The sequence below is a fragment of the Pristiophorus japonicus genome, chromosome 24 (genome assembly GCF_044704955.1).
Source record: "Pristiophorus japonicus isolate sPriJap1 chromosome 24, sPriJap1.hap1, whole genome shotgun sequence".
In the NCBI taxonomy this organism is placed as follows: Eukaryota; Metazoa; Chordata; class Chondrichthyes; family Pristiophoridae; genus Pristiophorus; species Pristiophorus japonicus.
This window is the reverse complement of record NC_092000.1, coordinates 8,948,025-8,959,460: the sequence shown is the minus strand read 5'-3', so window position 1 is coordinate 8,959,460 and position 11,436 is coordinate 8,948,025. Positions and strand designations below refer to the sequence as shown.

At 50.1% G+C, this 11,436-nt stretch overlaps 1 protein-coding gene across 2 annotated transcripts in view; it reads right to left on the bottom strand.

Moving 5' to 3' along the window:
* Positions 1–758: 758 nt before the first annotated feature.
* Positions 759–11,436, bottom strand: part of LOC139237916 (cdc42-interacting protein 4-like) — a 146,201-nt gene continuing 135,523 nt past the window's right edge. For both annotated transcript variants that reach the window (XM_070867213.1, XM_070867212.1), the window contains 4 exons: positions 6,578–6,710; positions 5,749–5,867; positions 4,898–5,034; positions 759–2,382 (listed from right to left, as the gene is read on the bottom strand). In XM_070867213.1, coding sequence (XP_070723314.1) covers positions 2,228–2,382; positions 4,898–5,034; positions 5,749–5,867; positions 6,578–6,710 — 544 coding nt within the window. In that variant the 3' untranslated portion in view covers positions 759–2,227. The remainder of the gene's footprint in view (positions 2,383–4,897; positions 5,035–5,748; positions 5,868–6,577; positions 6,711–11,436) is intronic.

The window sequence follows — 11,436 nt, the reverse complement described above, 5'->3', positions numbered from 1 at the left end:
CGCCTCTCTGACCACGCGCTCTGGTCATGTCTCTCAACTTCTCCCTCAAAGGCTCAGTGGCTGATGCTGCTGTTTTCCTTCTAGGTGAAAGACACATGCAGCATAGTCGTTAATCTCCATGGAAAATGGGAGGCTCATTAGAATCAGAGTACAGCATGGCTTACACCAAGTAAGTCAGCCGTGTCTCAGTGGGCAGCACTCTCGCCTCTGAGTCAGCAGGTTGTGGGTTCAAGTCCCACTCCAGAGACTTGAGCACAAAAATCTAGGCTGACACTCCCAGTGCAGTGCTGAGGGAGTGCTGCACTGTCGGAGGTGCCGTCTTTCAGATGAGATGTTAAACTGAGGCCCCGTCTGCTCTCTCAGGTGGACATAAAAATCCCAAGGCACTATTTCGAAGAAGAGCAGGAGAGTTCTTGCCGGTGTCCTGGGGCCAATATTTATCCCACAATCAACATCATAAACAGATTATCTGGTCAATATCACATTGCTGTGTGTGGGAGCTTGCTGTGCGCAAATTGACTGCCGCATTTCCCCACATTACAACAGTGACTACACTCCAAAAGTACTTCATTGGCTGCAAAGCGCTTTGAGACGTCCGGTGGTTGTGAAAGGTGCTATATAAATGCAAGTCTTTCTTCCTGTACCTGCTTGTTAAACGACAGACGCGATTAGAGTCCCACCCTGTAGGTAATCACGGTGTCTGGGTAACTGCGACAAAAGCTGTTGTGTGTTAACAAGGAAGAGGTGACAGACAGCCCTTGGTTGGAATAGTATTTTATTACAGGATTAAAACCGTGCGGGGGGAAACACAACCTTGTTACTGTCCTATTGCAATGTGAAGTGCATCACAGGCCTACTGCATCGCATACGCCCCATTATCATAGAGTTTGCCTACTCGAGAGGTGCGCTACATTCTGGATACCACAAAAGAACCAACGCGATTGTCCCGGTTGGGACCTCCCAGATTAGCATCAGGGCTAGACATCAGCGTCCCACCGCTGAGAGAACTCATCGCTTTTGTTAAAAAAAATAATAATTTACACTAAAAAAACGTCCAATAAACCTGGCGGCAGATTCAATTCGACCGACGTCGATGCCATCTGATGAAAGCGTGAACAAGTACGCCCGTCTAAACTGGGATTGGCACGCCCCCCCCCTGTTAAATTTAGCCCAATACTTACTTTACCAATCTCACCCCCCCCCCCCGCCCGCCCCAAAGAAATCCCAGAAGGTCGAAGGGACTGCGTGCGTTAAAAACGGCACTGACTGGAGAGTCGCTGAGTCGGGCAGGGGCCGATGCTTCCACCATTTTAAGAAGCCCTTTCATCCATGACCTAAACTCAAGGGCACGCAACACCCTGGAGTCAACTCCCAGCAGTCCATTCACTCTCCTTGTGCGGTGTGGAGGCGGAGGGTGGGGGGGGGGGGCGGAGGGGAGGGGGGGGGGGTACAGCCAGTTCCACAGTGAGGCCGGGGTTGGTTCTTTTTGTCTGACTTAACGCCCGGTTTACCTTCGAAACAGGCGTCCCCCCAATCCCCCTGCAGGCCTGAGGCACACTTCAAACCGTGCCGTGCGCCTCCAAGATAAAGCAACGAGGCGCTTTGGAGATCCAGTTGGTCCTGGGCGGAGTATCATCTGGATGGTGAACTCCCTTCAATCAATCAGACCCCAGGGTGGGTTACGTGTGTATGTATGTGTGCGTGCGTGTGTGCATGTATGTGTCTGTGGGTCGTCCTGCCCACCCCCCCCGCCCGCCCAAATCATACCACAGTTGTGCATCAAAGAAAAATGTATATTCTATGTAAAACATCTATATAAAAGATTGGCATCGGTGATCAGCAATTAAAAGTTGGGAGCTCACCCCTAAATACAATTATTACTACACAATATGTACATTAGAGCAAGATTTGCTGTACCAGCGTGATTCTCCGACTGGGCACAGAGTCTTCCTACAGTGAACTGAAAGCTCGAAGATGCTGTCCTAATTATGCGCCGACGGTATTACAAATGCAACTAAGTGACTCTCAGCCTTTTCCAATGTGAACACCAGTAAAAGGTCGGTTAACCCTCGTTCCCTCTCCCAACTTTTCCCCCGCGGAGCGCCGGGTCCCGCTAGGGCGCTCCCGCCCGCTCCGTCGTCTGGCTCAAAAGAAGGAAAACAAGACGGCCCCGAAAACCAGAGGGCGAATTGTCCCGTGGCCGCCGTCGCCGCCCGCCCGGCCGGCCTCACTTGCGGCCCACGGCGATCTTCACGTAGGACGTGGGCACGTAGCCTTCCTCGCCGTCACTCCGCCGCACTCGGGTCCACCCATCGCCCTTGTCCTCCTCAATCAGGTGCAGCACCTCCCCTTCCGCCATGGCGATGGTCCCCTCGCTGTTGCCTGCAAAGGGAACAAATATTGTCACCAGGCTGTTAACTCATAAGAACATCAGAAATAGGAGCAGGAGTAGGCCATACGGCCCCCCCGAGCCTGCTCCGCCATTCAATACGATCATGGCTGATCCGATCATGGACTCAGCTCCACTTCCCTGCCCGCTCTCCATAACCCCCTATTCCCTTATCGGTTAAGAAACTGTCTATCTCTGTCTTAAATTCATTCAATGTCCCAGTTTCCACAGCTCTCTGAGGCAGCGAATTCCACAGATTTACAACCCTCTGAGAGAAGAAATTTCTCATCAGTTTTAAATGGGCGGCCCCTTATTCTAAGATCGTGCCCTCTAGTTCTAGTCTCCCCCATCAGTGGAAACATCCATCTTGTCAAGTCCCCTCATAATCTTATACGTTTCGATAAGATCACCTCTCATTCTTCTGAATTCCAATGAGTAGAGGCCCAACCTCCTCAACCACTTAGATCGCTAGTGCCCCAAAAAATGGACGATGTTTCAGCCTTCATGATCGCTGGAACATCGGCCATTTTTGGGATCGCGACTTTCGGCATTTTTTGGGGGCGATACGAAAAGGACCTCAGCAATGTGGAAGCCAAGGCTTCCCTAGCAACGACCTTCTGCGCATGCATTTTTTTTCAATGCGCACGACCATTATCACACTGAACCTCTACAGTCTTCAAGAGCCAATGATGTTTGCCTGTGTCTACAGTTTTGGTCTCCATACCAAAAGAAGGATAAACTTGCCATAGAGGGAGCGCATCGAAGGTTCACCAGACTGATTCCTGGGATGGGGGGATTGTCCAATAAGGTGAGATTGAGTACTCTCGGCATGGAATTTAGGTGATCTCATTGAAACTTGCAAAATTCTTACAGGGCTTGACAGGGTAGATGCAGGGAGGATGTTTCCCCCTGGATGAGGAGTCTAGAACCAGGGGTCACAGTCTCAGAATAAGAGGTCGGCCATTTAGGACAATGATGAGGAGAAATTTCTTCACTCAGAGGGTGGTGAATCTTTGGAATTCTCTGCCCCAGAGGGCAGTGGAGACTCAGTCATTGAGTATATTCAAGACATGGATCGCTAGATTTTTGGAAATTAAGGGAATCAAGGGATATGGGGACAGTGCAGGAAAGTGGAGTTAAGGTCGAAGATCAGCCATGATCTCATGAATGGCGGAACAGGCTCGAGGGGCCCAAAGGCCCACTCTTGCTCCTAATTCTTATATTCTTGTGTTATGGACAAATTTTTCCTCTCAGTTCAACCATTATTGGAACGTAAATGAGATGAGAGGAGTGGCAGGAGAAAGTATAAAGGATGTCAGCTGTGGCTCAGCGGGCAGCACTCTCGCCCCTGAGTCAGAAGGTTGCGGGTTCAAGTCAGAGTCTATAGGTTAGCGCCTATAATCCAGGCTGACATTCCCAGTGCAGTACTGAGGGAGCACCGCACCTTCAGAGGGGCGATGCTGAGCGAGTGCCGCACTGTCGGAGGGGCAGTGCTGAGGGAGTGCCGCACTGTCGGAGGGGCAGTGCTGAGGGAGTGCCGCACTGTCGGAGGGGCAGTGCTGAGGGAGTGCCGCACTGTCAGAGGGGTAATACTGAGGGAGTGCCGCACTGTCGGAGGGGCAGTGCTGAGGGAGTGCCGCACTGTCGGAGGGGCAGTGCTGAGGGAGTGCTGCACTGTCGGAGGAGCAGTACTGAGGAAGCGCTGCATTGTCGGAGGTGCTGTCTTTCAGATGAGACATTAAACCGAGGCTGTTGAATCTATTGAAATGCTTATGGCAGGAGTTAGAAAAAGATTAATCTAGATTGGGTGTGAAAGTGGAATGCACCAGCCTGTTTTACTTTACATGTTATTGAGATAAATTTGTATATATGTATAAGAATCTAGTATCGCAATGTTACCAGAACCACAATATATATCTACTAGATACAGAATATACATTTTCATTGTTGAATATACCGGCCTATGTTTCCATACTCAGAATCAAAATCATACACATAATGTAATGAACATGAACAAAGATAACTATGGGCGCCTGTGGATCAGTTTGGCCCAGGCCCATGTGGATCAGTTTGGCCCAGGCCCATGTGGATCAGTTTGGCCCAGGCCCATGTGGATCAGTTTGGCCCAGGCCCATGTGGATCAGTTTGGCCCAGGCCCATGTGGATCAGTTTGGCCCAGGCCCATGTGGATCAGTTTGGCCCAGGCCCATGTGGATCAGTTTGGCCCAGGCCCATGTGGATCAGTTTGGCCCAGGCCCATGTGGATCAGTTTGGCCCAGGCCCATGTGGATCAGTTTGGCCCAGGCCCATGTGGATCAGTTTGGCCCAGGCCCATGTGGATCAGTTTGGCCCAGGCCCATGTGGATCAGTTTGGCCCAGGCTCATGTGGATCAGTTTGGCCCAGGCCCATTAGGCCCTGAATCCGGCCCTGGGCAAGGCTCAGCTCTCCCAGCACCGTCACTCTCCGAGACTTGACTCGGGTCTCACAACGAGGCTGCCCTTTCTTACCGTCAAATGGATACAGAGCAGTTGAGCTTCCTATTGGATGAACGAGGTCGTCCGTATCAAAGTCATCAAATTCTGAGAGTGCAGGAGGCTGTGGCAATGGTTCCTGGCCACTGTCATCAGAATAAGTTGTGTCTGGGCTGGTGTAACAAAAAGAAAAAATAAATAATTTCACAAATACACAATCTTGGAAACCAATTCTGAATTGAATTTAAATTCTTAGGCGTCAGCCGTGGCTCAGTGGGCAACACTTTCACCGAGTCAGAAGGTCGTGGGTTCAAGTCCCGCTCCAGGTACCTGACCACAAAAACCCAGGCCGAGACTCCCAGTGCAGTACTGAGGGAGCGCCGCACTGTCGGAGGGGCAGTACTGAGGGAGTGCTGCACTGTCGGAGGGGCAGTACTGAGGGAGCGCCGCACTGTCGGAGGGGCAGTACTGAGGGAGTGCTGCACTGTCGGAGGGGCAGTACTGAGGGAGCGCCGCACTGTCGGAGGGGCAGTACTGAGGGAGTGCTGCACTGTCGGAGGGGCAGTACTGAGGGAGCGCCGCACTGTCGGAGGGGCAGTACTGAGGGAGCGCCGCACTGTCGGAGGGGCAGTACTGAGGGAGCGCCGCACTGTCGGAGGGGCAGTACTGAGGGAGCGCCGCACTGTCGGAGGGGCAGTACTGAGGGAGCGCTGCACTGTTGGAGGGGTAGTGCTGAGGGAGCGGCGCACTGTCGGAGGGGCAGTACTGAGGGAGCGGCGCAGTGTGGGAGGAGCAGTCTACTGCCTGAGACATTGAAACAAGTCCCCGTCTGCCCTTTCAGGAGGACGTAAAAGATTCTGGAGTAGTGATCTCAGGATTTCACTTACCTTTCCTTATCATGCGACCCATTATTGTTCAAGGAGGGCGAACGATCATAGTGGGGCGTGTATTGCACACAGCTCTCACTTCGCGAAACCACTTTGCCTTCTGCATCGGTCAGCCAGCACTTGGGAGGAGAGGGGAAAATTAAAAGATTAATTGTCGACAGATGGTGCAGTAGCCAACTTGGAATTAATCTCTCTCTCAACTTTCGCAGTTTTCCCTCGCTCCTCATTCTCAAACATGTGACTCCAGTCCTTCGGCCACTCCTGCGCTGGGTTGTCCTCATGCGGAGGTGCCTCTTTGTTGCCGTGTAACTGAGATAGGAACCCCTGAGATCAGGCAGAAAGATGCATTTTCCCCACGCGATGCACGATGGACAAATCTCAAAACTATTGCCCTCCTCTGAGGGATAGTTTCCTGCCCTTTATCCAAGAGGGAACAAATAGTCTGACTCACTGCCAACATCACGACATCCCAGCCAAGTCTTACAAAGCTCCCATGGGCCTGATCCAAGATGTTAAACCGAGGTCCCGTCTGCTCTCTCGGGCGGATGTAAAAGATCCCGCGGCACTATTACGAAGAAGAGCAGGGGAGTTATCCCCGGTGTCCTGGGGCCTATATTGATCCCTCAACCAACATCACTAAAACAGATGATCTGGTCATTATCACATTGCTGTGTGTGGGAGCTTGCTGTGCGCAAATTAGCTGCCGTCTTTCCCACATTACAACAGTGGCTGCACTCCATAAAAGCATTTAATTGGCTGTAAAAAGCTCTGGGACATCCCAAGGTAGTGAAAGGCGCTATAGAAATGCAAGTCTTCCCTTTCATCTTACCTCGTACTTCTGCAGTTCCTGACGCAGTCTATCGATGTACTGATTGGTCTCCGTTATTCTGGGCTCAAGGCTGTTTGGATCACCCATCTGAGGGTTCCGTTGATAAACATCTTTCATTTTATCTAAAGCTTCCCTGTGAGAGCGAGACAAGGCAGAACATTAACCCATCATTTCCAGATATATATAAACCGATTCTACCCACTCTTCTCCCCATGGTGCTGACCCGCCCTGGGGTTGAGTTCCACAGGAGTCAACTGCCCTCTTGTACTTCACCCAAAAAGTCAGAAATGGGGATGTTTGCTGATGACTGCACAGTGTTCAGTGCCATTCGCAACTCCCTCAGATAATGGAGCATTCCATGCCCGCATGCAGCAAGACCTGGACAACGTGCAGGCTTGGGCTGATAAGTGGCAAGTAACATTCGTGCCACACCAGTGCCAGGCAGTGACCATCTCCAACAAGCGAGAGTCTAACCACCGCCCCTTGACATTCAACGGCATTACCATCGTCCAATCCCCCTCCGTCAACATCCTGGGGGTCACCATTGACCAGAAACTTAACTGGACCAGCCGCATAAATACTGTGACAACAAGAGTGGGTCAGAGGCTGGGTATTCTGTGGCGAGTGTCTCACCTCCTGACTCCCCAAAGCCTTTCCACCATCTACAAGGCACAAGTCCGGAGTGTGATGGAACACTCTCCACTTGCCTGGGTGAGTGCAGCTCCAACAACACTCGAGAAGCTCGACACCATCCCGGACAAAGCAGCCCGTTTGATTGGCACCCCATCCACCACCTTCAACATTCACTCCCTCCACCACCGGCGCCCCCTGGCTACACTGTGTACCATCTACAAGATGCACTGCAGCAACTCGCCAAGGCTTCTTCGGCAGCACCTCCCAAACCCGCGACCTCTACCACCTAGAAGGACAAGAGCAGCAGGCGCATGGGAACACCACCACCTCCATGTTCCCCTCCCAGTCACACACCATCCTGACTTGGAAATATATCGGCCGTTCCTTCATCGTCGCTGAGTCACAATCCTGGAGCTCCCTCCCTAACAGCACTGTGGGAGCACCTTCACCACACGGACTGCAGCGGTTCAAGGCGGCGGCTCACCACCACCTTCTCAAGGGGCAATTAGGGATGGCCAATAAATGGCGGCCTTGCCAGTAACGCCCACATCCTATGAACAAATATTGAAAAAAATGCCAGACTTCATACACGTGCCTAAACTGTGAACATTGGGCAGTATTATGGAGCATGACTGGCGTCAATGCCATGCCCAATCCTGTCCTTGCCAGTCATGCACAGGTGCAAGGCTACTAGGAGGGGAAAGCCTGACTGATTTTCATCTCCTTCCCTGAACCAGGGCACCAATACCTAACATCGTGCACCCCTGCCCCTCACACTGCCATCCCAACCATGACCAAATAACAGAGTAACTGAGATGGCAGTCCGTTTGCCTATATCAATAATGGAGATGGGGGCCAGTTTGCCTGTACCTGTACTGGAGGTAAGGGTCAGGTCAATACTTCCTCTTTAGGTGGGAGCATAAAAAGGAAGAGAGTATTTATAGTGAAAAAGAAAGAGAGAGAGAGAGAAGGGGTGTTCATGCAACATACCTTGTGACCAATACCATTGCTTCATAACTTATTAACTTATTGCCTACAGCAGGAGTGTCCAAATGTTTTATCTCTGTGGGTCAAAGTAGGCCCACGTCATGTAACCTTAGGGGTCACATATAGAAAGGTTAAATCCACGTCCCCATTAATTCTCAGGTATCTCAAGTTGCAGACGCGAACAGATCTTAAGAGCTCTGATTTAACCTTTGCCCACGAGTGAGCCAAGAGTGCACGGGACAGTCCTTTCCGAACCTCCCCATCCACATAAAATGCAAAGGGGTCAAACCAGCAAATAAGCCCAAAAAAGGACAGAGTTGCCCAGGTTTTGTGGGTCAGATCGCCGGGGGTCGTGACCGGTTAGCCTCAGTTTGGCGCACCGCTGGCCTATATCGTCACCATAGCAACTACCTTGTGTGGCGTTAGTCCAGCAGATATCCCACCATAAAACACAAAGACCCATTGAACCCAGTTAATTTAATGTACGAATCAATAAAATGAGGAACGCAAGTTTGCCACTGTCAAAAACTATAGCCGCAATAAACTCCTCATTTTACGGACAAAGAGATAATCGGGGGTTGGGCAAAGAGATAATCGGCTTGTTTTTCTTGGAATACAAGGAACGCTATCGTACGTGACTGGTCAAGCACAGAGTGTGGTTTTAAATTTTAAAAAGTCACGATAATAAAATGGATGGGTCATTCACACACACAGAGCTCTTCATTCACCCACCGCCCACCTCAATCTGAGGCAGCCCAAACCTAACCGAGACCATCGCTGGGCGGCTCACCATCCCGTCAGGAGTCATTGTTTAAGAGCTTAGTTACAATGACATAGTACCAGCTGGAGATAAGGGAACACCCCTCCACAGCCGTAGTGTTATCAATCACCATCCCAACACCGCTTCCTTATAACAACAACTTGCATTTATATAGCGCCTTTAACGTAGTGAAACGTCCCAAGGCGCTTCACAGGAATGTTATGCAATAAAAGTTTGACACAGAGCTGCACAAATAGAAATTAGCAGATGACCAAAAGCTTGGTCAAAGAGGTAGGTTTTAAGGAGAGTTTTGGAGGAAAGAGATGTAGAGAGGCGGAGGGGTTTAGAACATAAGAACATAAGAAATAGGAGCAGGAATAGGCCATTTGGCCCCTTGAGCCTGCACCGTCATTTAATACGATCATGGCTGGTCCGATCATGGACTCAGGTCCACTTCCCCGCCCGCTCCCCAGAACCCCTTATTCCCTGATCGTTTAAGAAACTGTCTATCTCGGTCTTAAATTTATTCGATGAGGGACAGATCGGCAGGGAGTTCCAGAGCTTTGGGCCCAGGCAACAGAAGGCACGGCCACCGATGGTGGAGCGATTACAATCAGGGATCCTCAAGAGGGCAGAATTAGAGGAGCGCAGACATCTCGAGGGCTTGTGGGGCTGGAGGAGATTACAGAGATAGGGAGGGGCGAGGCCATGGAGAAATTTGTAAACAAGGATAAGAATTTTGAAATCGTCAAAGTCGCTATATAAATGCAAGTTGTTGTTATGTAGTCTGCAAGGGAGGGGGCAGGAGAGACCAGACAACAAGTAAATCCAACACCGCTCCAACCTGGTCTGCCATTAGGGGCGCTGGTCATTATGTGCAGCACAGACTCGATGGGCTGAACAGCATTATAAGAACATAAGAAATAGGAGCAGGAGTCGGCCATTTGGCCCCTTGAGCCTGCACCGCCATTCAATAAGATCATGGCTGATCTGATCAAGGACTCAGCTCCACTTCCCTGCCCGCTCCCCATAACCCTCGACTTCATTATCATTCAAAAATCTGTCTATCTCCGCCTTAAATACATTCAATGACCCAGCTTCCACAGCTCTCTGGGGCAGAGAATCCCACAGATTTACAACCCTCAGAAGAAATTCCTCATCTGTTTTAAATGGACGGCCCCTTATTCTAAGATCATGCCCTCTAGTTCTAGCCTTCCCCATCAGTGGAAATATCCTCCCTGCATCCACCTTGTCGAGCCCCCTAATTATCTTATATGTTGTGATTGGGATTACGGAGACGTGGCTCCAGGATGATCAGGGCTGGGAACTCAACATCCAGGGGTATTCAACATTCAGGAAAGATAGAATAAAAGGAAAAGGAGGTGGGGTAGCATTGCTGGTTAAGGAGCAAATTAAGGCAATAGTTCGGAAGGACATTAGCTTGGATGATGTGGAATCTATATGGGTAGAGCTGCAGAATACCAAAGGACAAAAAACGTTAGTGGGAGTTGTGTACAGACCTCCAAACAGTAGTAGTGATGTTGGGGAGGGCATCAAACATGAAATTAGGGATGCGTGCAATAAAGGTGCAGCAGTTATAATGGGTGACTTTAATATGCACATAGATTGCGTTAACCAAACTGGAAGCAATACGGTAGAGGAGGATTTCCTGGAGTGCATAAGGGATGGTTTTTTAGACCAATATGTCGAGGAACCAACTAGGGGGGAGGCCATCTTAGACTGGGTGTTGTGTAATGAGAGAGGATTAATTAGCAATCTCGTTGTGCGAGGCCCCTTGGGGAAGAGTGACCATAATATGGTGGAATTCTGCATTAGGATGGAGAATGAAACAGTTAATTCAGAGACCATGGTCCAGAACTTAAAGAAGGGTAACTTTGAAGGTATGAGGCGTGAATTGGCTAGGATAGATTGGCGAATGATACTGAAGGGGTTGACTGTGGATGGGCAATGGCAGACATTTAGAGACCGCATGGATGAACTACAACAATTGTACATTCCTGTCTGTCGTAAAAATAAAAAAGGGAAGGTGGCTCAACCGTGGCTATCAAGGGAAATCAGGGATAGCATTAAAGCCAAGGAAGTGGCATACAAATTGGCCAGAAATAGCAGAGAACCCGGGGACTGGGAGAAATTTAGAACTCAGCAGAGGAGGACAAAGGGTTTGATTAGGGCAGGGAAAATGGAGTACGAGAAGAAGCTTGCAGGGAACATTAAGACGGATTGCAAAAGTTTCTATAAATATGTAAAGAGAAAAAGGTTAGTAAAGACAAACGTAGGTCCCCTGCAGTCAGAATCAGGGGAAGTCATAACGGGGAACAAAGAAATGGCGGACCAATTGAACAAGTACTTTGGTTCGGTATTCACTGAGGAGGACACAAACAACCTTCCGGATATAAAAGGGGTCGGAGGGTCTAGTAAGGAGGAGGAACTGAGGGAAATCCTTATTAGTCGGGAAATT